General features: G+C 45.4%; 1 protein-coding gene across 1 annotated transcript in view; it reads left to right on the forward strand.

The window, feature by feature from the left end:
* Gypc (glycophorin C (Gerbich blood group)) overlaps nucleotides 1–20768 on the forward strand; it is a 43350-nt gene extending 22582 nt beyond the window's left edge. Inside the window, exons 2-3 of the mRNA XM_026388775.2 lie at nucleotides 18410–18460; nucleotides 20061–20768. Of these exons, the coding sequence (XP_026244560.1) occupies nucleotides 18410–18460; nucleotides 20061–20257 (248 nt within the window). The 3' untranslated portion in view covers nucleotides 20258–20768. The remainder of the gene's footprint in view (nucleotides 1–18409; nucleotides 18461–20060) is intronic.
* The last annotated feature ends 6139 nt before the right edge of the window (nucleotides 20769–26907 follow it).

Raw genomic sequence — 26907 nt, forward strand, 5'->3', positions numbered from 1 at the left:
CACTTTTAAAGCCCTCCCCAAGGACAAATGAGTTCACTGCCCCAGTTCCTGTGGCTTCTAAGGCAGCAACTTCCACCTGGAACCTTGGGCTGCATCCTTTCTAGACCAAACCCGAAGTTTAACCAGGCTATGGCTATTTGAATAGACTATTTGGGGGAGTCTCTTCAAATAACACCCCAGGGCTCAGGATTCCCTTCAGCGTCCATCTGTGACAGGGCCTAGCCAACCAGTGCACTGTGCCAGTCAGAGCCACCTGCATGAGTCCCAGCAGCTGTGGATTCAGCCCCACCACTGAGTGAGCATGGCCTTGGGGGTGCTGTTCCCCCTCCTTTTGGCCTCTGCTTCCCAGCTGATGCCTGCATTCATACAACCTCAGAGGTTCTCAAGGACGACATGAGGCCTGGTAGGGCCGAGTCAGTGGGACATGTGCCTGTGTTCTGGTAAGGCCACCGGCTTTGCTGAGACAGATGTGGGTTAAAGTTACAGCTCAGCCACTCGGTCTCTACAGGCACCTTCAATGAGAAGTTGTAGGTGAAGGTTCAGCCCTAGCAGCAGACATACACAAAGTGTGTGCTAACCTGACAGGCAAGAGACTCAGAGACACAGACAAGCCAGAGGTCTGCAAACAATGGCCCGTGGGCCAAATCCAGCAAGCATCTGCTTTTACAAATACAGTTTTAAAGCAGCTATGCCACTTCTCTTACAGAGTGTCTGTGGTTGCTTTCATGCCACGATGGCAGAGTTGAGCATTTGCCATAGGCCCACAAAGTCTAAACCACTATCAGGCCCTTTGTGGAGAAAGTTTGCCCACTCATGATTTCAATAGGAGAATCTTTAATGGTGCAATTTCTAGGCCAAGACCCAACCTGGTTTCATTGCTCCCCTTTGTAGGGACACCACAGACTCATGAATGCATGAAAAGCCTTGGAAGGAAGATGTGTAGGTGGGGACAGGGAGCAGGCAGCAGACAGAGGCTTGGTCAGGCCGGGTCCAGCTGGGGACACAAGAAGCACTTTGTTTCCCCTTACCTGATCTGCCACTGCCCAGTGCCTCTTGTAGTCTTTCCTTTCTCCTGCACCCCCGAAAATCCTCACATCATCCTGGCAGGTACAGGAAGAAAAGCCAGAGCAGGTGCACAGCATGCAGCTGGAGTCAGTCATCTCAGTCCTTCAGAAAATGGCACTTCTCACCATCTCTGGGCAAGAGGGAGCAACCTTTCCATGTGGCAGGGTCAGGCCTGGTGCATTGCATATTTTCTTATTGAAACCATGCCCAGCCTAAGAGACTGTTACCAGAGATGGAGGTGGAGACTCAGGGAAGAAGTCCACGTCTCGTCAATTATAAAACGTTGGCTACCATGCTCAACCATGGCCTTTCACCTGTGCTCCTATTACCGAATCCCGTTTTTTCTGGTTTTTGCTTTGTTTGCTTGTTGTTTTAGTTTTTTTGGTGGGTGTTTTTTTGTGTTCAGTTTTTTGTTTTGTTTTATTTTTGTTCGTTTTCTTTTTTTGCCATACTAGGGATTAAACCAAGAATTGCTCTACCACTGAGCTACATCCTTTTTAAACTTTTGAGACAGGGTCTTGCCTAGGTTAACCTTGAACTTGAGATCCTTCTGTTTTGGCCTCAAAGTAGCTGGGATTATAGGAGTGTACCACCACCTCCGCTTTGGCCCAATTTGCCTCATTACACCCATTACTCGGCATGTCACTCACAGAATGACAAGTGTTACAAAAGAGAGTTTATTCTCTAGGTGGCCACATGTGGAGACAGGATAACCAGCCTCAATCTGTCTTCTAGGGTAGGAATAGGGGATATTGATGGACTGAGGTGGGGAAGGTGGTTGAAGCTTAGGAAGTAATTGGTGGTCTGTGCATGTGGAATCGCTTCATCAACTGTCATCATCCTGACCCACAGGTCAGAGGTGTTATCTCTACTTCTAACACTGGTGATTTTTTAAATCCACTAAAGAAACTGAGAAATCATGAAACTAAGAGCAAGAGATGTGGTTTAAGTCTAGAAAAGCAAATAACGGGTCGTAAAGCACGTAAGTGGTGAAGCCTAGAGGGTTTACCTGGGAACCAAGAGCAGGTGGTGTATTCAGATTTCCCCTTGTTACACTCTCTGTCTCTTCTGCCTGCACTGTCAAGCTTGTGGCCCAAGTGTCCTGCTCCACAAATGAGGACTGAACACCTCAACTGTGTGTCATCCCTGATGATATGACGGCCAATAAACGAGCAATAATCCCCAAAGAGACACACGGGTGGAATGCATAGTCCATCGGATGGCACTAGGGAGGTAGGGAAGGTAGGGGAGAGAGAGGGTGTTATTTCAGAGTGTAGCCAGAGAAGGCTTCACAGGGTGGGGGAGGTGATGTTTGAGAGAGATCTGAAGGAAACCAGGAATCCAAACACGGGGTATCTCAGAGAAGCACACAGAGGGCCCAACAGATGCAAATGCTCTGGAGTAAGAGCAGGCTTGGCCTGGTCAAGGAACATCCAGGGAGCTAGTGTAGCTGAGGGAGGAGGTGGGAATAGGTAACCAGGAGAGAAAGACAGGCAAGTGAGATGGCAGAGGGCCAATGAATGGGACCTTCTCCCCACATCTGTCGTGTTTCCAACTCTACTGTCCCCAAGTCTGGGAGCCTTCAAGCCCTAGCTAAAAGTCTCATCAATCTGAGAGTGGGCCTTCAGTGTCAAAGTTAATGGTCCAGCAAGAAGCTGAGATTAAGAACTTGGGCATCAAAGGTCTGCCATGTGATGGGAGTTGGGAAGGAAGAAGAGAATCCTAGAGTCTCTCTGGAGTCCTGAGCAGAAGGAGAGCCAGGAGGGACTTCTCCAAGTGCCCATTTTGCACTTGTGTACCTGTGTGTGCATACACACATACACACACACACAGAACAGCTTTCAGAGCCTGCTTGAAATTGCTGCTTGGGTCTTCTGGGTAAAGCTTTTCTGCAGCTCAGGGGGTTATGTAGCTCTAGGATCTCAGGGAGCAGCCAGGTACATGACTGAGAGTTGGAAGCAAGCCTTATGCAGGATGGGTGGGTGTGCACAGGCCTCTCCCCTGCAGATTCAGGCTTGATGTGAACCCTAGGGGCATGAGCCAAGCAAAGAGCATGGATCAGTGACCGTTACCCCTCGGGGTGGAGGTTCTGGACCTGCAGTGGACAGAGAAGAAAAATGTGAAAGAGTATGGACAGGAGTGGTCTCTGCCCAATGCTTCTGGGTCCAAGCTGACACATTCCTGGAGAAAGAAGGCCTACATCACTCTCCCCTGACACGTTGAAAGCCTAGCTCAGAAACACAGCCTCCTTCTCCTCCCCAAAATCAAAGAGGTGAAGAGAGCAGCTCAAGTTCACACAACTCAGCTTCCAACACAGGATTCTACCTTCTCAGGACTTGCACCAGCCATGTCAGAGGTACAGATTCATGTAGCCATCCAGGAAGCAAGTCCCATTAGCGGTCAGGATCCTAAGACCAGAATGCGTTGGGAGATAATATTCATCCACCAGGGCCATCTTGCTTACTCTGATGATGGGAAGATAATGAGCAAAACCCCTTAAATGCAAACCCCTGGGCTTATCCTATGGGCCTCCCTCTTCCAATTATGTGAACCCAGGATAAATAGACAGTGGATATTAAAATTGCAGGCTTCTGACTCATGAGCTTCTCTTCTGCCCGATGGCCTTGGCAGTCTGGCCACTTGAGCATATGTCTCTCGTGGGTACCAAAGTGCACTCATATTTCTTATCTCCTCTATCCTCACTACAGCCTGGGATAATGGAGGGCAGAGGTGATGGAAAAGTGACCTTGCTCCACGAAGCGATGGCCTGTCCATATGCTCTTGAGGAGGGGAGTGATATTATATACTTTTTAATATATGATTCTCAAATCCTGCTATAATTTGGATCTTGTGTGACACCCCCCTCCCCTGCAAAGGCCCATATGTTAAAGGCTCTGTCCCCTGAATAATGTTACTGGGAGGAGGTGGACCCTTTAAGAGGCAGGACCAACTGGGAGGTCTTTAGGTTATTGGGGGCCTGCCCTTGAGGGGGATATTGAAATCTTGGTCCCTTCCTTTCTCTCTTTCACTTATGGGCCATGAGGTGAGCAGCTTCCACCGTGGGCTCCCACCATGATGAGCTGCGTGTCCCTCAGCCCAAAGCAGTGGGGCAAATTGATCATGGACCAAAACCTCCCAAACTGCAGGCAAAAATAAATCTTTGCTCTTTATAAGCTGATTATTTTTTATATATTGGGTATTTATATATTGTACTGATAGAAAGCTAACACAGGTCCTGATACAACTTGGTCTCCTGGCTGTCCCTGAATACAGGGGGCTTGGCCAGGTGCAAAGTAACTGTCTAAAGGCCACAGCAGTAGCAGATGGCAGAGCCAGGAAGGGAAATTCAAGTGTTTTCTACAGCGTCTGTACCGCACAGGCACACTGGCAAGCAGACTGTGTCACCCTTCTCTTTGTGATCACACTTTTGCTTTAGGCACCATGGTTTTAAGGGGACAGATGACTTTGCAGTAAGCACTTCTTGTCCCTCCCTACTGCACACACCCCTGCTTGCATGCACATGCACACACATACACAGTGTGGAGGAGATCTAAATGGTACCACCTGCAGTTTAAATCCAAGAGGTCTCTACTGTGCTACAGACTCCATGCTGTGTGGACATGTGATGCCTTGTCCTAAGCAGGGTCTTAGGGACCCTGTCTTTGCGTGGGAGTCAAGACACTGCCTCCCTGCTGCACCAGCAGGACACAGAGCTTGACCTCACCGCAACTTCCTTGATATGTGTGAGTGTGTATGGACTTCATAATTCCTCTGAGAGCCTTTTGCCTTTCTCCCTCTTATTCTAGCTGATGGGAATGGCTTTCCCCCTACCTCCACCCCAGGCCCGCCTCTGATAAGGTTCCCCTGTAGCTGAGCTTCTTATCAGGCAGCTGCAAGGGGACCTGGGGCCCCTGCACTGGGCAGCTGGAGCTGATAAAGTAAACCTGAACCAGCCGCTCACCAGCTGCTTTCTGGAACCCATCCCCAGGGCCCTTCAACTTGGAAATAAGAGCAATGAGACCCAGGAAACTTCTTTGCTTTATTATACACCAAAGCAGATCTGTGGTCTGAGCACCGCAGACCAAAGGGTCTGATTGGGAACACATGAGAATACAGGTGTGGCCATGAGGGCTGGTGAAGAATGGCATCAGAGGGTCCCCGGGGCCCCAACATTGAACCTAGAATCAGTACTTTCCATAGGATCAGGGGATCATGTGTGCAGTTTGAGCCTACTAAAAATAGCTGCACCTGTTCCCATTTTACAGCTAAGACCTGAGACCCAGGTGTGGAATTCTTACCCAATTTGGTGTGTTCCTGTTGGAAGCCAGATTTTCTGATGCCAAAAGCTTTCTATTCATTCTGGAAGTACTGCCTGGAGGTTCCTCACTCCTACCCCCAAATACATACCCTGTTTGACAGCTGCACCTTCAGAAGTTCAGTTTAGCTTCTAAGTATCTAAGATTGTGAAACTCTGAGCATATCTGGTGATTTAAAAGGACCAGACTATCTGTGGAGCTGGCATGAAGTATTTGAGGTGTAATTGTCCTAAACCATTTTTTATAATTTATCTGAACTGGTGTCCTACAGTTATCCAGCAACCCTAGTAGAATAACCTATATATAGGTGTTCTTTTTCTTTTAGTTTTGGTGGTGCTGGGGATAGAACCCAGGCTTTGCACATGCTAAGCATGTACTTTAACATGGAGCTACATCCTCAGCCCAATAAGGGTGTTTTTGAAAGGACTCTAGGGGGTTCCATGTGCAGCCATAGTTGAGAATCAGGAACAAGAGACTCCTCCTGTGAGGGAGCCCACCCAATAGCAACCCCAGGCCAAGTTCCCAACTGCAAAGCTTTACAGGTGGAGGAAGCATTCCAAGTTTTTAAAACACATCTTTTGAGCAGCTTTTCAGATTCCCTTCTCACACATCCTTTCCATCAGTCTTGTCAATGCCACTCCTAATGGTTAGAAACCTATTTTTTTTTTCCTGGAATGGAACCCAGGACCTCACACAAGTTAGGCAGGCACTCCACCCCTGAGCTATACTCCCAACTCTAGAAACCTATTTTTAAATAAATTTAAAACTCTGAGGTACATATTTATTTTTAATATTTGAAATGATATGGTTGCAAAATGATTCATTCAGTAGCTGGATATGATTTATAACCTTACTGCCTTATTGACTTCTAATCCCAATCCTGCCCAAACCTCAAATTCTCAGGTCCCTGGCCTCTTATCTTATCAGACTTGCCTTCCTGCAGTCCCAACCTCAAACCCTAACCCTTCATAACTGTCCTCTCCTCTCATCCCTCTTGGCCCTTCATGGTGTCATCCTGAACTCTCCTCAGTAATTTTCAAGTGCTCTTCTAAACTAAGGCTATTCCTTCTCCTCATCCTTATCCTACTTCAACATTTCTGAAGAATCTCTTGTTCTATAATCTAACACCTGCAGTTTCTGTTCACCCACTATTCAAGAAGACCCAGCTTCCTGAATGTGGTCATCAAGACCTTTCATTGCCCATTACTCACCCCATGCAGCTAAACAATAAAATTCATTAATAATATCTGGCACGGTAGTGATAGTGGAAGAAGTAATAAGACAAGGAAAAGGAAGGTAGTAAAATAAGTTCTTGATATGTGTTGGGTTTAGCATTCATATTCTTTCCTTTTTCTTCTGCTTTTTTATTTCAAAAAAAAATTCAAAAGTTGTTATTTGAAATAAAAATTTCATTTATTTTAGTATGAAATCATGAATACTTATAAAGGATACAAGCATTTGAAATCTATACTGTTTTAGACTATCTGGCCTATCAGGGAGCCCATAATCCTGATTGTTCAAATAGATCTAATCCTATGGCTGCCTGATGGCTTTTTGGGTAACTGTTTTCATCCTGTTATTTGGCTTGCCTTTATTAAATAAATCAGCACACCTTAGTGACAGAAGAGTAGATCCTGCTGTGATTATCCTTCTTTCCAAAAGATTAGATGATAAGTTTCAAGCCTTGCTTTTAAAGTGCTAAAACCCCTGGTGAGAAGTGATGAAGAAAGCATCCTGTCCATACTGGCAACATTGAAATAAGAGGACTGTGCGATTGTCTGATTTCTACTGGTCTTGAGACATTAACTGGTTGTTGGACTTCAGTCACGCCACCTACAAATTCCCGAAGTGAAACAAGGTCTAAGTTTGTTGGCTTTTCTTTGATGAGTCTCTAGGGCATTTATCACTTTCTATGAAAGAAACATTTAATTTAGATGGCAGTTGATTTGTGTCATGGAATTTCAGCTGACAAGAGGCAGAATTATGTATATGTTTATGGCTTCTTTGCTTTTAAAAGATTAATGTTGGGCAAATGTAAATTACAAGGCATGGATAGGGGTGGGGGTGCTGATAAGATGGAGCAGGAGCTTGCCAGGGTGATGGATTGAAATATATAATGAAGTAGCTAGAAAAACAGTGGGAGAATGGGGGAAAGGGGTGATAGGGCAGGAATAGTAGAAAGAAATAGCTTTTCCTTCCCAGACACAGAAAAAAAAAAAGCACAGGCTCTCCAAGTGGGGGCAGGCAACTTCCTGGCTCTGTCACAGATGCGAAATGGGGAAATGAATTAGTGACTTCCTGAAGTCCCCTCCCTGCCCTGATACCCAGAAGACAGGGTTTCGAGGACAAAGGAGGGCTAACAACACAGTGGAAGAACTCAGGAAATCCAAGTGTTAAAGAAGATTAAAAAAAAGCATGTTCTGTCATTCCCACTTACAGGGACTGGCCTCCTGAGTCTCCTGCCACCCCCCACCCTCACATAGCCCAAGTCTTGGCTTCTGTGAGTGTGCACGTGATTGCATGTCCACATGATTATGTGTGCACATGAAGCAACCATTTTAAATATAAGAGAACAATAATAAGAGCTTTCATACATTGGGCACCGTCCCCCTGGGAGTCATTCAGATGCTTTGTGTATGTTGCTACCAAAGTCCTCTCTACAGAGGAGAGAGCTGAGAGTCAAAGAAGGGTGTGTGCAGATGGGACAAGGAGGGAGCCAGGACTCCTACTAAATCTGTCTGTCACTAAAACCCACACTCCCATCAGGATAGTCCTGAGAAACTTCTAAGCTTTTTGGAAGGAGCATCTTTTGATGTGTGTCTGTCCTTGTCTTCACCACTACCCTTGGGAGTATCCTCCTAATATTTAGACCCAAATGCATCCTGCCTTCCCAGCACCCTTTTCAAACACCAGTTCAGCATAAACGGCAAATCTCAATGATATTGTTATTAATCGAGGGCTTACAGCCTGATGTGAGACAATACTGTGGCACCAGGTTTTTGCAAAAAGAATACACTTTTTTTTGCCCTCCAGTAGCAGAAGGTCAGTAGCTAAATCCTCCCCAAGCAGTTAGTAAGGAGGGCATTTTTAAGAAGGGAGAAGGGAGAAGCTCTCATTGATTGGATGGTGAGAAAGGGTGAGGAACACAGTTCTTTGTGCACGTGTAGGTGGCAAGTTTCTTTTCAAGAGTTACTATGTTCTGCAGGGTTGACCTTTTAGCATCTGAAGGTCATTGACTGGATTATTTCTTCAGAGTATGTCTGTCCTTGAAAAGCTGGATCCAAACCATCCTTGAGTGGATTTGGAGGCTTTTCCTGAACGCAGCTTAGCACTTTGTTATTTAAGGATTTTATGTCAGAGTTGTGTCCAGGCCTTAACCAATTTCAGTGACATGAATGATAATAGCTGACACATCCTGTGTGTACATTCCCAGATGGCTTTCATCAGCATCGTCTCATGTGAGCCTGACCACCAGCCTCAGCCTTAGGTTTTTATCCCCACATAAACAGTGGCCTTTCCTGTAGCTCTGAGAAATTCTCTGGAGCAGGAGAAAAAGATGCATTTTAGGGAAGGAGCACAAACGACTTCCTGATTCTTGTTCCCAGCCTTCCTTTTATCCCGGGATTCTTCACATTGCATGTACACCCTTCTGATCCACACATGGTGGATTTGCTCTCTCTGGAATACTTTGGCATCCCCTTTCTAAGCATTCCTTCTAGTAAAGCCCCACTGCTCTTGTAATATAATATGGACACCAAACCTCTCAACCTGGAGGTGAGATTGTAGACAGCAGAAGTCCCTTCCACTCCCCGCCACCCCCACTCCGGACATGGGCTCTGCTACTCCTGCCTGTCAAACTCTGTGAAGGAAGGAGAAAATCACTTTTCTTGTCCTATGTGCAGACTGATGAGCTTCCCTGGAAACCCAATAACAAAGCGTGGCTAACTAAATCATCATTATTTACACATGCAGCCTGATCGAGGACATTTAGTCATGTAATTAGGTACCTAATTATGCTGAAAATGCAATTATATGATTTTTTTTTTAAGTGAATTAAGCCCTCCAGAGAAGTGGCAAAGATTAGTGTGCATGATCCAGCTGGAGAGAAGGGACCTCAGAGGGCAGGTCAGTGGTGACTCTGGCTGGCACAGGGGCCTGGTGGTCTGAACTTGAACCACATGTCTGAGCTCACACAGGCTCATGTGCACATGTGCAGAGGATTCCAGTCTCACCTCTGGTTCCCTAGGAATCTACAAAGGCCTGCTGCACACAAGGAACTTAATAGATAAATGGCAGCCATTAATGTCACTGGAAGCTTAACTTACATCTGTGGAGTGACTGTTTAGTGACTTAAAGAATCTTAGGTTATTTATTCAGCATGTGAGAAGCAAGTGTATAGGAATAAAATAATGATAGCAAAATCAGTTGGGATATGTCAGAGGATATTTTATACAACATCACTTATTCATTCCACCTGCCATATGTCAGATGTGAAGGCATGAAATCCAGTTCTTTTTCTCTGTAGCTCAGAGACCGACAACTGAAAAGCATTTTAATGGTGATATGAACAAGTCAGTTGGCAAACTTCAGCCTGTAGGCCTAATACAACCTGAGATCTGTTTTTGTACAGTCAACTACCTAAGAATGGTTTTTACATTTTTAAAGATTTCCAAACAAACAGGCCAAGAAGAATAGACAGCAGAGATTTTGTGGCCTGCAAAGGCGAAAATATTGACGGCAAGATCCTTTCCAATAAAGCTTGCTGCTGCACCATGTGGCAGTACCGGAAAGAGCACACAGTCCTGGTACAGAAATCAGGGAAGACTTCTCAGAGGAAGTGACCTTGATCTGAATTTAGAGGATGAGCATGAATTTGCAGAAACTCAAAGTCTCTGTGGCAGGGGTCAGAGCCTCTGCCTCTCAAGGGGTTTCCTTCCACCCCACAGTCCACACACATGAGAAACAAAGACAAAAGGCAAATTTTGAGAATTGAACCTGAAATAAGGACTGTGAGAACCCAGAGATTTTGAAAGGTCCAGCAGTGGAACTTGAACTTGGCCTTCAGCAGCACATAACCTTCCAGCTGGGCGTGGTTGATCACCCAACAAGAAGGTGGAGGGACACGGATGGAAAACAGCTTCTCAGGCTCCTTCTGCCCTCCCTTGATCCAGTGACTTTACCCCTTGTGCAACCAGAGGGCCCAGCTCAGGGCTGTGTGATGATGTGGAGGAAGAAGAGCTGAAGGGAACAGAGCACAGCAGGAGGACCCCCTGTGTGACTCCTGGACACACATGCCCCACTGACCACTCCTCGTTACCACTCAGCTCTGCCCTTGTCTCACTGAGTGGTGGCTCACCTCTCCTGATCTCAGACTTTGTAGCACACTTTCCCCTCCTCCTGGCTGTGAGCACCTGGCTGCCCACGAGGATGCTATTGCCCACTCAAGATAACTGCTCCTCTTTTCTGGCAGAGAAGGCATCGTCCTTCCTCTCTCAATGCCTTCCTTCTAAACAGCACACACACCCGCTCCTTCTCCTTGACCCAGTCACTGCTCTCAGATATGACCTCCTTGTGCCATCAGCACCCACAGGAGAGGTATGTCCATCCTGACGTATTCCCCATTTGAAACCAGCCACATTTTCCTGCCACCATACATGGGGCTGGCATTACCAGGATGAGATGAAGGATTGAAGTGGGGGCATGGAGTGTGTCGGGCAAGACCAGCAGGGGAAAGTTACTTTCACAGACCTAGTCTGAGACCTACAAGATTCTGTAAGACAATAGCAAGTTCAGAAGATCCATTCCCATTTCTTGACTATAAAAGTAGCACATGGTGTCATCGATGGCTTTGAAAGTACAGAAAATTACATATCAGAAGAAAACAAAACTGCTCATGACCCCTGTCCACCAACCAAAAGCCAACACCTAACATTTTAAGTGTGTTTCCTTTTATTCCTTTCTCTGAGATTTTGGGGGGAATATTTAGCATCATTGTTGCTCACAGGGCCCGATTCCTTTCACTTAACATCATATCACAAGTTTTTCTTCCTGTCACTAAGAATTCACATTTCATTTCAGTGACTACATCATCATATTCTAACGGGGAAGTGTATCATATTTTACATAACCAATTCCCGAATGTAGGACATTTAGATTGTTCTGTTTTCCATTTTAAGCCACATTGCAAAACACTTTTCTGAGCGTGGGTTTTTGTTTCTGTTCTGGATTATTTCTCTAAGATTACTAGAAGTGGATTTTTTGATTCTCAGGGTGATACATTTGCCACACAGGGTACCAGAACATTGAAAGTGCCCAATTTTGAGAACCTCCCTTTAACCAAGGTCATACCAACCTAATTGGCAGTGATAATAATAAATATCCAAATAGTCCAAATTATGTCAGGCATCATACTACTTACCACATACCAACTCAACACGCCTTTACCACAGTGCCACCATATTTTATGGGTGAAGTGACAAATACTAGAAGGCCAAAATCACTTTCCAAGATGGACCAGGTGCCAGGTATAAGCTGAGCCAACCCTTGCTGCTTATCTGCTCTGTGCCTGGCAATTGTGCTAACCTCCCAGGTGTACAGGCTAGGCCACCAGCTCCTGCGTGACAGGTGGAAGCTGTGGGAGGATCCTGTGCCTTTCCGTATATCTTCCTTCTCCTCAAGAAGGTTTCTGAATGCAAACAGTATTCCCAGGGCTCCCTTCACTCCAGCCACCTGTGCTTCCATGAAACATTTCCCCACTGTGTCATCAGAGCCCATCTATCCTTAAATTAATCAGCAATAGTAATTTTTACTGCCATTGGTCTCAAGAATTTGCTTCATTGCCAAAGAACAAGCCTGTTCTTCAACTTCAGTCTCATGAGCCATTGTTTAGAAAACTGTGTGCATCTACCAGAGCCTGACACAAGAGTCCCATCTCCCCACGTCCATCACCCATCCTGGCTGCAGGTAGGGAAACAGGCAGAGGTGACCGATTCTCAGAGTATTTACTTCTCAGGTCTCCAGCTATATCAGCTGGTCCTGGGAAAAAAGGAGAAACTAGCTCAGTGCTGTGGCTGAGGTGGCTGTGACTGTGACTCTTTATTTGCATGGGTAAGAAGGTATCAGCCCCCCAATTCTGTTTACTGAAGGCTGATATCACCATCTCACAAAGGGGTGGGATGTAATAAACTGTGCATTTGAACTGTGTCAGGGGGTCAGTGTATTTTCATAGATATGAGCTCAGTAGTTCTCAATGCAAGGCACTCAGACAAGTTCTCAGGCCTACCCCAGACCTACAGATTACTCAGAATCTTGGTGGGGCAAGGGGCCATGATCTGGAACCTAATAAGTCCTCCAGATGATTCTGATGTGCTCAGATTTGAGGCCCAGTGCCTTAGCTCCTCAGCCCCACAATAACCTTATTAGGCCAGGGTTATGCTATCTGTTTCATGGATGAGAAGAGGAGACTCCAGAAAGTGAGATAACCTACCCAAGATGTTACTGACCCCATAGGTAAAAAATCCTACTTCTTGATGAGAGAAGTAGGATAAGGTGCCATTCAAGGAGACTGACTCATAAGAGCATTTTATTCCTTCTCTTCTTAGGGCCTTTGCACCAATTTTCACTGAGTGCTGCCATTTGCTCAATCTCCTATTGACCTTTGCAAAAGAAATGTGGTGTGTTTTCTCTCCCTTGAAGACTCACATGTATTGAACATGAGATGTGTGGAAGGCATGACATGCATGTCCACCCAGAGGGTTGGGCATTTCTTTATCCTGAAGATCGGAGGTCAGACCTAGTCCACAGTTCTCCAGATGAGAGTCCATGTCCTGCAAGAATGGATGACTCCCATCACCTCCATCTATCACCGTGAGGGGATCCAGGACATATCTACAGAGGCAGAGGACACCTCTGCTCAGACCTTCCAGGCTCTTGACATGTTGCAGAGAAGAATTTAATGAGGTGTCAGGTTTTAGCAAAGAGGAAGAGCTTTATTCAAAAGTCAAAGGTGAAGATACCTAATATAGTTAGCCTATATTGCAGGTTTCTTAAAATACATCTCCCTTTGTTTCATCTCACATGAAATTGCATTGTGTAGGATAACAGTGCACTTAAGCTTTAATCAAAGTAAGGCCATTTTTATAGAGGAGTGAATTTTCACTAATTCTAAGATCTGCAGATTTCTCAGAAATTTGAGGATGTCAGACCTGGAGGATAAAAGAGGAGATCATGAGGGTTTTACATTTACAACTAGAGTCTCTTTTTTTCCTTTCCTTTCGTTCCCTTTCTACCTACCTTTATTTCTTCTATCCTACTTCACATGCATGGAGACAAAAAGACCCAGACCAGTAACAAAACAGCTCATGTTAAGGTTCTGTCCTCTTGGAGAGGTGCTGAAGCAAGTTCAAGGAGAACATAGAGGGAAGAGGAGTGAGTGTTTGGAGACATGAATTCTCTATAGAGGATGTAAGACCAACCCACAGGGTCTCTGAGTGATTGTATCCAGGAGGTGTGACTCCCCCAGAGCCTGGACCTGAAAGCTGTCTCACTTTCTGGTGACCTGGTCCCCTGCTTCTCCAGTGCCCTCAGGCTCAGTTCCCTCTGAATGGCTTTCTTCTCTTTTCCCTGTGATGATTAGTCAGCTTGATAAAAAGACAAATGCAAATTTGAAGTTAAATAACTGAATCTCCTGGCCCCTTGTGCTGAAGCCACATCAACTGTCAACCATTTTAAGGGTAGATTTTTCTCTTCCTTCAAAGAGAAGAATCTGAGCTCCTTCAGTTGCAGGTTGCTATCTACCACCCCCTCCCCCATCCCAAGCAGCAGGATGTTGACTAAGCCCCAGGCAGCTTCCCACTCACTGGGGATCCTCCCGTGAGCCAGAGGAGGAAGCCTGGCTGGAATCTCCTCCCTCTCTTCCTGTTTTAAATTTGATTTTCCTAGAAATCCTAGGCAGGGTGTGTTTGCCACAGATGGGGTGGACAATGTTTCCCCTTTCCTTCACTCTTCTGCCAAAAGAGAGGATATTTGCTACCTCCTTAATAAACCACAAAATCCACCCAATCCAAAGTTGACAGGTTACCTCCCACCCCCAGAGGAGGACCCCCATGTGAACAGTGAGGACTTCATTTTGCTCAGTTAGCACTTTATAAGGTTTCTTGCTGATTTCCCTTGGTATCACCGTCCTGGACTAAGGAGAGGGTGATTCCATTTTTATTTTCTGGCTGAAGCATTCTTCCTCCTACTTACATCTTATAACTCAACTAAGATAGATTGGGCTTAGTGTTTAAAATAAGGCTGCTTGGAGCCCGGCCTCTGACACGGTGACCAGTCATCACAGCAGTCGGATCCCTATTGAAGAAGACCATCCTCCTCCACCCAGAAGCCCCACCTGTCACTCCACCACACACAGCCCTTCCATCCAAGTCCCTCTCTCACCAACCTGCCTCTTCCCTCTGGTGGCAATATAGAAACAACCCTTTGCAAGAAGAGTTTCCTAGATGCCATGTTTAAATGTTTGTTCCCCAAATTCCATGTGTTGGAAAGTTAATCCCCAGAGCCGACAGGGTCAGACCGGTTAATGGTATTTGGAGGTGGAACATTTGGAAGGTGAAAAGGTCATAAAGGCCTGTCCTCATTAGTACAGTGATCCATTCATTGATTAACTGATTGGTGGATCAATGAGGGACTGGCATTGTTACAAAACTGAGCCCTCACCAGAACCCTTGCTCTGTCTCACCCTGTGGTGTCCTCTGCCATGTTATGATCAGCAAGAAGGCCTTCACCATGTGCCAGCACCATGCTGTTGGACTTTCCAGCCTCTAGAACCCTGAGCTAAATAAGTCTCTTATTTTTCATAAATTACACAAACTATCATATTCAGTTATAGGAATGAAAACAGACTCAAACACCAGCATCGCATCATCTGAAAGCAGAAGAGAAGGAAGGTTCATGGTAGCATCAGATGAGCATGACTTTCCTTCCCAGGGCCAGTGTCAGACCCTGCTCTCCATCAACATCTGAGAAACACCACTGGCCCCCAGGGATCCAGCTGCGACTTGAGTCCTGTACTTCGTTAGCTGCCAACTAAATTAGAGAACACCTCCTGCATTGCATGTGTGTGCCCTGCTGCCTCCCATGGAGGGATACCTTTAACCAGACCAGGTGCAGCTGATCCTGTTGAGGATGTGTGGGATCAGCAGGAATTTGGCGGCAGCCAATGGCAGATTCCATGGGGGAGAAAAATGACCATTCTCAGCTTCACAAAGATGTGGAGAGTAAAGGGTGCAGTTTAGTTGATTCTGGTTCCTTGGAAGAAATTTAGCTTTGTTTCTTAATTGGTGCATTGTAGTTATACACAGAAATGTGGTTCACGGTGACATAGTTGTGCATGCATAGAACGTAATTTGGTAGACTTCATTCCCCAGTACCAGCTTTCCCTTCCTCCCCACTTCTCCTGATCCACTTCCTCTACTCTGCTGAGTCACTTCCTCTCCTCTTCATTTTTATGAGATCCCCTTTTTATTCATTTTTCTCTCTAGTTTCCACATATGAAAGAAAACATGCAACCCTTAACTTTCTGAGTCTGGCTTATTTCACATAGCATGATATTCTCCAGTTCCATTCATCTAACAGCGAAGAACATAATTTTATTCTTTTTTAATGGTTGAGTAAATTCCCATTGTGTATACATACCTCTTTTTTTTATCCATTCATCTATTTAAGGGCACCTAGGCTGGTGTGCTGCTGTAACTAGGGGTATGCATGTAATACTATAGTATGCTGATTCTAATTCTTTTGCATTAATAGTGAGGAATGGTATATCCAGGTCATATAGTGTTTCCATTCCTACTCTTTTAAGGAATTACCATATTGATTTCCATAGCAGTTGTACTAATTTGCATTTACACCAACAATGTATAAAGTGAGGAATCACACTTTCAAATATTCACCAATTATGGTTCAGTGCCAGGCACCCAGCCTGATGCTGGACATATAACTCTGGGAAGGACAAATATGATGTCTGGACTTGTGGAGCTTACTGTCTGGTGGAAATGTTGCAACCTTGAGGAGAGCCATGGATGAAAAATGCAGAATACTTGGGGTCTTAAAAAAAATTGGCCCTCTCACAACTGAGAATCATGGGATAGGTGTGCTGAAAGTGCACTAGTGTCTAAGCAGATAAATTTGGGTACAGGTCTTAAACACAAGCCACAAAATGAACCCCACCTGAATTAGGTCAAATGCCTCCTCTGGAAACCAGCTTGCCAAGGCTCTGCCCTGGGCGGTGCCCTGCAGGGTTATACCCTGACTCCACACCGCCTGGGCGTGGACTGACTGCCTCCTGACTCTCATGGTAATGACAAATGATCCAGAGAAAACATAACCCCTTTCTGGGACTCAGTTTCCTAATCTGTAAAATGGGAATGATAATAACTCCTACCAAATAGGACTGTTGTGGGATGGAGTTAAAATATGTTAAATGCTTGCACATGGTAAGCAGTTGTTAATTTTTCTTTAAAAAGAATAAAAAGTCCCTTCTAACCCTGGCAGCATTATACTGAGTGATATAAGAAGGCTGGTCTTCACCAGGAAAATTCCTCAGGACAATTCTGGGTATTTGAGCTTCCATAAATATTCATACGGATGATCTATGCACGTACCATAAGCGAGGTGTTGTTCTTTCTTACTGCCAGTGAGGCGCTGGGTGATTGATAAAGGTCTAGGATGCCAGCCTCTGCACCCCCATTCACTCATGTGGACATCCCTTTATCTATGCCCTCAGTGAATATTTATTGAGTACCTACTATGAGCTAGGTACTGAATCTCAGGCTGTACTTGTCCCAGTTGGATTCCAGAATCTAGCATCATGGTGAACTTGCTACTTCTTAAGTCTTGAAAACTGAGCTATCTTCCCTGCCTGGTCCAGTCTGCCCAGCCTCCAGGTGGGTGTCCACTGTGTCTCTGTATCACCTTGATACATGGTTTTATTGTCCTTCCCACCTCTGAGCTCTGTGCTGGCACCAGACCCCTTCGCCTGGCTCTCCTTCCTCTTGCTCTGGGCCTTCAGCTAGGAAACAGTTTCTCCCTCACCCACTGTCCCCCCTGATACCACCAGTCAGTTTCTTATCAGAAACAAGCATCTGGCACTTGCCCTGGGGAGAATGACCTCATAGCTCTATAATTGAAGTGATTATCTGAGTGGAAATGGCTATTAGAAAGCATCCTTCCCTGTTTTAATATGCATAGCTGTTGTAATGGGAACATGGGATTTCCGTGTTAACACTGGTATTTCTGTGGTCTAATAAATCCTTCTTCTCACTCATCTCCCAGAGGAGAGGAAGCATGCTATGCAGTATCTCGAGGTTCTGCGAAGTTCCCTCTCACCCTGGGATCCTCACCCTCTGACTAGATCAGTGAATTACAGAAAAACAGTCAGTAACTTAGTGCCACAGGGCAGCCCTTCCCCCAGGAGAGCTGATGCAGAAACCTAGGGAGAGGTCTCAGTGAGAGGCTTGTTAAAGAAAGAAAGAGAAAGTAGACCTCAAAGACAAGAGGAACAATGAACTCTGGGTCAGTCACTGGGTGATCTGCAGGACCACAGGCTCATCACATCTCTGAGCCTCAGTGTTCTACATGCAAAGTGTGCTGATTAACACCATGGAGTTAACAGGATTGCATGAAGACCACAGGAGAGAGTAGATGGTGGCAGCTAAGCCAACATCTGGTCTGTATGGATGCACCACCAATGGCCAGTGTTCAACACAGTCTTGCACACCATATACACACCACAGATGGCAACTGAGCTTCTACCAGGTACACAAGTGTTTTCCAGCCTGATTAATGAACAACCCGAGCCTGGGTCTAGGTCTCTACACCCTGGACAGAGGTCTGTGCACCCAGCATGCCATGCCAGGTCCATTCACAGAGCTGCTCACAGCGGTGTAGAGGGTACAGCCTGGGGCTGAGGTGCTGCTGTGTACAAAGAGACTTCTTCCTCTCTCACCTCAGTTCTTATCTTTCGTCCACAGAGCTTGATCCAGGGACGTCCTATGCCACAATGGACATTGCCATCATTGCAGGTTAGTAACTTGCCAGGGACCCTTTTGGAAACCAGGAAAGATCCAGGGGAGAACTGGACTGAGGATTTGAGAAGGGGGAGGGATGGTCAGTGCTTTCCCTCCTTCAGTGTGTATAAGAAATGCCTAGCATGGTGCCTGGTGCAGTAGGCAAGGTTGGTGGGGGGTGGTGCTGGGCACACCTGTCAAGATGAACCTCCTGTCCAGGCTATTGACCCAGAGAGACTTGGGCTAAAGAGGAAGCATCTTGGGCAGAATAGGGTTGGGGCTTGTGGACTGATAGGGGCTGACTCTACCTCACTCCATATCCCTGATTCTGGGTCTGACCCTTACCTCACCTCGGGTTGAACCCTGGGCAGCTGGCTCCTCACTGGTCACACCTGTCACCCCAAACTGCACTTCAGGAACAACCAGATTTGGAAGGTGGCACGTGTTCTGTTCTCTTCCTTAAGACCCACGCTGCTCACACTTATTAATAGCTACGATTAAAAGAAAAAGAAGCAGGAGGAAGCCATCAAAGACACCTGTTCAATTTTACTTAACATACAATTCTCCCATTTATTGTGCCCTGAGCCGTTCTTTTTCCTAGACAACATTATTAAGAATAGACACAAGTGTCCCCCTGAAGACAGTAGGAAGTTTTGTAAATTCTTCCATAAAGATGGGACTTGGGAAGTTTTAGCTGCCTCATAGCCCGCAACAGCCCCTCCCCAAGACCTTCCAGATAAACCTGCATTCTAAAGTAAAGGCTTTTCTGTAGCTTCCAATCAAATGCCCAATTTGAAATAGCCCCCACGAGAATGCTGCCATTCAGCCGCTTCTCAGATTCACCTCTTAACCCCTCACCCCATCACTCCCCAGGCCCAGAGTGATTTGACCCCTCTTGACCTACCTCATGCCTTATTTCCCTGCATCCCCAAGTCCCACGAATCCTGGGCATTGACTATGGCATGGCATCATCTACATGGCCAAATCCAGTTCCTCTTGCCAGATTCAGCATGTCCTTACTCCCAAGAGTTAATGGCATGGGCTGGGGTGAGAACATACCTCCTACCACCTCTCTATCCCTAGGCACAGTTAATAGCCCTTGTATTGTTTTTCTCCCTGTCAAATGTGCAGAGAGCAGCCAACTCTTTCCAGTTTTACAGGGTTTTCCTGATTGTATCACAGAAAGTCCCATTCTCCAGGAAACACCTCGGTTGGGGTTGTCTAAAGAGATAAAAATTCTGCATCACACGAACCCCTCCACTTCAGCGAACCCACATACTTGCACTATGCAAATGGCTTGTTTTGTAATAATTCTCCTATAGACCAGTCTCCTCAGTAGGCAATGAGCATGTCCCAGCGGGAATCAATTCTGGGATACTTCTGTAGCTAAGGAACACAGTAGAGGGGACCCCAAGGGTGGGGAGAAGGGAGAGGGGATTCTGAAAGACTTATTCCAGGCAGGAAGAAGCACAGGATGGAAGTCACCAGCTCAGGGTTGTGGCTGGTTGAGCAACATGTTTGTCCTGCTGGCACAACCCCTGTGCGTCCTAACCTTCTGTTCCAGGTCCTAGAGCACCTGCTCCACATTGACCCCTGAATTTCCTCCCTCCTGCAGCTGTGATCACTGCTGTGGCCTTAGTCCTGGTCTGCCTCCTCCTCGTCATGCTTCGCTACCTGTACCGGCACAAGGGCACCTACCACACCAATGAGGCCAAGGGCACAGAGTTTGCTGAGAGCGCAGATGCAGCCCTGCAGAGCGACCCCGCCCTCCAAGATGCCAATGACAACAGCAGGAAAGAGTACTTTATCTGAAGGACATCAGACCTCATCTCCCTGAATGTCTCCTCCAACTTCAGGAGAACAAATGCATCTACCACTTACCACCATCACTGTTCCACAGGGCACCTGGCTCCTCCCAGGATTCATACCTACGAACATGTGGCGGCTCCCCAGGGAGGAAAGGGGGAGGACGCAGGCTGAGAGAGACCTCTCCCAGGGACGCAGGGACATAGCAGCCAACCTAGTAGGCCAGCTTTTGCTCTGGCAGGAAGAGAGCAAATCTGGACACACAGGTCTCCCTGGGACATTCAGGATGTCATCTTATCAATGTGAAAGTCCTTCAGGGTGTGAGTGTGGTAGATGGGCCTGGGAGCTGGGGACCCAAGGAAGTGAGACATCAATACACCGACTGGAGATAATGGCATCAAATGTCAGTCCTTGACATTTGGGTTGGGGGGAACAGCAGGTGCCAGAGCTAAAAGGCACCTTTGTCTCCCATTGATCCAGCTCAAAACAATTGGAAATAAATTTGAAATGTAATCAAGCATTCAGAGTCAAACAGCACTACGGAAATTGTCTGGGGAATGACAAACACCCAGTGCTTGCTTTTTCCTGATGTGATTTTGTGTTCTCTGACAGAGACTGTGTGCATGGGATGCTGGGACTATCCAGTCTGGCAAGAGAGGTGGGAGGAAGAGTGATTTGCATCTTTCTCCCACACCAGCACCAACTGCATGAAACAAACGTAAGGGCTAAATATCCCTCTGGAGATAGATTGTTACAAGTGGTCAGGGCACGGGCTGAAGTGTAGGTTTTCTGATGCACAGTATGGAGGCAATATAGACCTGTTCCAACAGTTGTGAGTGAACCCCATCCTCCCCATAATCACACTGAAGATGGCACTCAGTGGTTGGATTATAGACTGCAGAGGTCCACACCCTGAGTGTAAGTCCCAGCTCCCCTTTACTGCTTTTGAGACCTTGGTCCACTTCAAATGGAAATATTGCTAATAATGCACCTCTGTGACCCGATTCACAGCATTGAGGGCAGCAACAGATGTGTCAAGTACTTGGCATTCACTGTGTTCCATTATCACTATTATAGTGGATAGTGTGCATATGTTTATTAATGAAAATTCCTTATTGCATCACTTCTAAACTCCTCCTGAGGAGGAAATATTGTTTAAAAAGAGTAACTGAGAAAAATGAACTCATTAATCATCCCTTTTGTAAGATTCCCAACAACTCAAATCACTAAGACAACAGCAGCTCCAAGATTAAAGACTGCACCCTGGGGTGCCAGGGTCTGCCAGGAGTCCCTTCCGTTTATTGAGGCTACATCATCTCCACCTGAGTCAGCAGAACAGTTCTCCTCATCTCCCTTGAAGGATGATGGGGATCCAAGCTCAGCTGGGAATGGCCATCAGCCATTCCCAGAGCTGGTAGCCCTGGCAATGACATAGGAGAGAGAAGCACAGAGAAACTGTTGGTGGCAGGAGCCTGGTCAGATGCAAAACCTTTCCCTGGGCGTCCCCAGCTCCATGGCCCTCTGCTTTCTCAGGTAGTAGGTTTGACTCCCATAGCCACCCTTTGTTTGAGAAGGATATGTTCCAAAATTCCGAGTGGGTGCCTGAAACCAAAAATAGTCCTGAACCCTGTATATACTCTTTTTTTTCTTATATATACACATGCCTATAATAGCTTAATTTATAGACACGGTAAAATGTTAACAAGGATAACTAATAGTGAAATAGTACAACGATATAATAAAACTACTGAAAATTATGAACTGTTTACTTCTGGAATCTTCCATTTGATATTCCCAGACCCTAGTTGACCAGGGGTAACTGAAACTGCAGAAAGTGAAACCAACTGCAGGATTATTGTGTATTCCTACTTCCCAGAGTGATCTACAGAACACCAGCCTGGCAAAATAATTATAAAATAATAGAGACAAATAGGGGTGTCGGTCCATGTGCAAGTCAGTTTAGAAAATGACATGATTAAATGAAATTAAACCAGCCCAAGCCTCAGCATCTTTCCTGGTCTAGCATCGACTGTGGCTCTTGAGGGAGAGGAACAGAACAGTCAGTGCAGCATGTCCCAGATGTCCTTGGCCAGAGATTCCCATTTCCTCACAGAAGACCTAGGACAAACACCAAGTGCCAGGACCCAGTGTTCCTTGGAACATGTTTAGGAAACACTAAACTAAATGACTTCTAACATCCCTTTCTGCTGTGACATCACTTCCAGTGTTTGAGAGTACATGGACATAGGACCAGCGGATACAGAGGCACACACAGTAAATGGTGGTTCAGCAAGAACCCCTCAGGGAACACAGCAGCAGCTCCAGGAACTGGGGATGCTGGAAGACTCACCAATGCTGGGGTCAGATTGGCCAGGCCAGGTCTCTGCTATCTGATGGCCCTGGCCCATGATAGCCTGTTCTCCTGAGCCTCTGTTCCCGTTCCTGCTGAGAGCTGGCCTGGGATGCAAGATCACTGTGTGGCAAGAGGAGACCACAAGGATAGTAGGCCTTTCTGGCCTTGGCAGGATGGTTAGGAGGACAAGTGTGCCAGGTTGGTCACTCTTTGTCCACCCCTGAAGTCCTCAGGTAGCTAGCTGAGGACTTTTAACAAGGGACTCTTGTCAAAAGGAAAATGATCCACTAAGAGACATCATATCAAAGCATCTGTACCAACTCTTCTTGGATGATTCATGCCTCTAGAAAGTACTCATCCCCAAAGTAAGAGTAAAGATGCTCCTGAAGATGAAAATGTGTCCCAATGAATCTACCATAAATTGAAATACCACTAAGTCAAAGTGCACTCAGTACACCTAACTTACCAGCATTGCTTAGTCTATCCTATCTTAAATGTTCTCAGAACTCTGAACATTTCACCCATTACTGTTGGGCAGAGTCATCTGACATAAAGCTTATTTTATAATAAAATGTTGAATAAATCACACAGTTTATCGAATATTATAGTGAAAGCAAAAACAGAGAATATTTGATTGGGTAAGCTTTCACGCTAGAGTAATGGCAAAAAACTCCTGAGTCAAACCCTGGAAATCAGAGACCATATTCAATGATGAAATTTCAGACCTGGAGACAGATCAATAATGTGAGTGTGTGTGAGAGAGAGAGAATATGAGAGAGAGAAAAGGGGGGGGGTGGAGGAAGAATGAAACAGCAACCACAAACATTTATTAGCAAGTGGATTACATAACTGAAGATAATAGTTTCCGCCTTAAGGCCTCTGAGACTCAGTAGAGAAGATAAACAAGCAGATGTGCACAATCCTGAAGTGTTATAGATTCTGAAAATGAATTGGTGCAGATAAATTTGAAAACGAAAGAGGAAGGGATCAGTATTACCTGGGGAATGGGATAGACCCAGGAGGAGCTTTGGATCAGGTGAGCCGTGCGTAAGGACTGAGCCATGGAGGGTCTTGGGCACCAAATGAAGAAATGAGGCCTTTGTACTGTGGGCAATAAGGAAAGAACAGGTCAGTTTCTATCATAAGGATAAAGCAATGATCAAATTAAACAGCACAAAGGAAAAGGCACTGTAGAAATTTACAAGGGACCTTCTCATGGCTGATGCAGCCTTGGACCCTGCTCTGGGAACAGGAGACCTCCCCACCCAGGAGCTCACCCACCTCTCCTGCTTCCCATTGTTTAGTCTGGATTTCACATGACTCAACTCATCCTGCCTGGTGAGAAACGGGTCTCATCTGTTAGCCAGAAGAAAGGGCAGTAGGTCAGGGCTCTGAGCCAAGTACTATGTAAACATTAGAGAAGAATTTTTCTTCTTCTTCTTTTTTTTTTTAAGTGGAAAGAACTCCTGGTGATTTTGTCTTGTTTTTACTGCTCCATTGCTTTCCATTCCTTGCCTGAGTATTTTCATCCTCATGGCAACAGGGATGAGTGAGCGTCAACAGGATTTTAACTGGCCCAGTGCCAGGAATAGAGCGATACACAGATTTTAATGTTTGACACATCAACATGATGTGACTGAAAGAGAGTAGTAGCTCTAGGATCAGTCAAAACTGCACAAGAATTTCAACCCAGCACTTATTAGCCTTGTGACATCAGAAGAATTACTGCACTTCTCCAATATCTCAGTCTTCCCATCAATATGAAGGTCAAATGTTGGAATTTTAAGGTATATTTGTTTAAATAAGGATATATTATTTGTTTAAATACGGGATTTTAAACATTTTTAAATATTTGTCTGAATATTTGTTTAAATAAGGATATAAGCTTGCCAAGAATTGTAAAGGGTCTGAATTGGACCCTGCTTTAAGGTAAGTTACATTAGTAGTCCACATAGTTTTGTGGCTACTGACAGAACACAGAAGACTCCTTGGTCAGAGACAAAAATCTTTATGACTAACATCTCAGAAAACAGCATGAACTTTAGCATACTCTCATCATCAGATCTCCTAAGTCCCACATGGGTGATGTGGATGGTCCCAGAGAATGCTTGCCAACACAGTGAGGTGTTGAGTTCCCAAAGAGAAACCATGAGCTAAGAAAACTAGATTCTATTATAATGCACCACAAATATTACCTGCCCTTTGCTCTGGAAGAAGGCACTATCTTTGTCTTCCAAGACTGTTTTATACTCAAATATGAAAATGTTTGATATGAAAGCTCAGAACAAAGAGCAGATCCTGCCTCACTCATTATTATGTGAAATATGAAACCCATGAAGAATCATCTACCAACAAAGTAGTCACTGCCAAACATAGCACCCAATAGCCCGTGCATGCTTAGGAAATGCTGGTTGAACAAATGAGCATACACATTAAGCCAAGCAATCCACTAAATAACTGGGTTTATGGCCTTTCAAAGTATCCCAGACTTTTCCCTAGAAAATTAAAAAACAATTGCTTTTTAAACTTCATTGGGGAGTTTAAAGAACAAGGTTTTTCTCCATAATTTTGCTAGTATTTGGGAGGTATAGCTGCAAGTTTGGTTGTTTTTATCAGCTTGCTATCTTGGGAACACACAGAGACATACAGATTTGGGAATGTCCAGTTCCTGGGTGGATTCATAAATCCAGAGCCTAGCAGTGAAGTTGGGTAGAATCTGCCCACCACTACTGCTAGGATTATCTTGTGATCAAGAGATCTCTCTTGCCAATATTATAGAACTCAAAGGAAGGTAGATAATTAACATATTCAGAACTCCCAGTCTTTGAACCCAATACATTGGCTATTGGCTGACTTTTATTTTTCAAATAGCTGAAATTCTTTTTCTCTCCAAGTCAAAAAGAGGTCTATATTTAGCCTTCTCAAGATCAGGCACCCTTTGAGCCTGCTGAGATGCCCAAGATCAGGCATCTACTCTAGAAGAACCCTCTAGCTCCCAGCTATTGCATGTCAGGCACTGTCTCCTTAAGTTCACAGTTGAAATGTTAAGATCAAAGGATGGTGAGCACCGGACCTCAGCACAGGCAGTGAAAACATCTTCATTCATTCCTTCATGCATTCCAAAAATGTTCTCTGACTGTAACCATGCATCAGGTACAATTCCAGAGACATAAGACTGAGCAGAGCCTTGTCCCCATTCTGGAGAACACTTGCAAGAGGAAATATGTAACCATGGCTCTTATTGCCAAGGGCTTGTTGAAAAGGACCTAACAGACTAAGAAGAAGGTCAAAGTAGTATTCTTAGAGGAACCAGGTTCTGAAGGAGTCATCCAGGTGAGGGAAGGTCAAATGCAAAAAAATAGAAATTGGGAGCTGCAAATGCAATGTTGTTCCTGGAGCATGAGTCATGATTGAAGTGACCAAGAAGGAGGCTGGACCTAGAGACTGCAAAGAACCAGGTTGTGATTCTGAATACACCTGACCCCGTATTGGACGTGGGGAACACGTCCTAGAACAAAAAGATCAAAATGGACTTGGTTGGACTTGTAGTTGAAGGCTGCTTATTGGACTTTGTAACCAAAATGTTCATGGAATGAACCCAGTTCTTTAGTATCACTTAGATACATTTGTAGCATCTCGGGGTTGGTTCTTGGCTGGAATCCCAGAGCAAAAATAAAAACAAAGGATTCAGAAGGTCCACCTCATCAAGCCTGCTCTATGTGATACCTGAGATGCCAAGGGAAAGCTATTGTACCCAATGGTAAACCTCACATAAGCCAGAAATACTAGAATTATTATAGAACTCAAAGGAAGGTAGATAATAAGTATTGTAAAGCTCTCCACTACACACATTCTTCAAAGGCAGAGAAGAAGCCAGGGCTAGTAAAAGTCATACCTCCTTTCTCTATCCAGAGAAATTTCTGGTACAAGACCCTGGAACTGGGAGAACAGAGGGAGTCACTGAGGCACATTTGAGTGGTGCAGAGAGGGTAACACAGAAGGGCAAAGAACACAGATGGTTCTAAACTTACTGCTTGCCAAGGCTCAACTGATGTTTTCTCATGTCAGAATCACAGCCTGGCCCGTGTGTAACAGGACACACAAGAAGGCTGTGCTGAAATCAGGCAAAATACCCAAGACTCTTTTAGACAAGGTCACACAGACCAAATTATGGGATTTATGCATAACCTAATTTTCCTGCAAGAGAAAAGAATGGGAACCTGGAGACCCCAGAGTGAGCAGGCCCCTGTGTGATACCAGCATCTCTGCTGTGCTGGCATCTGTGCTAGAACGGGCTCCTGGA

Source organism: Urocitellus parryii, chromosome 1, assembly GCF_045843805.1.
Source record: "Urocitellus parryii isolate mUroPar1 chromosome 1, mUroPar1.hap1, whole genome shotgun sequence".
Taxonomy (NCBI): Eukaryota; Metazoa; Chordata; class Mammalia; order Rodentia; family Sciuridae; genus Urocitellus; species Urocitellus parryii.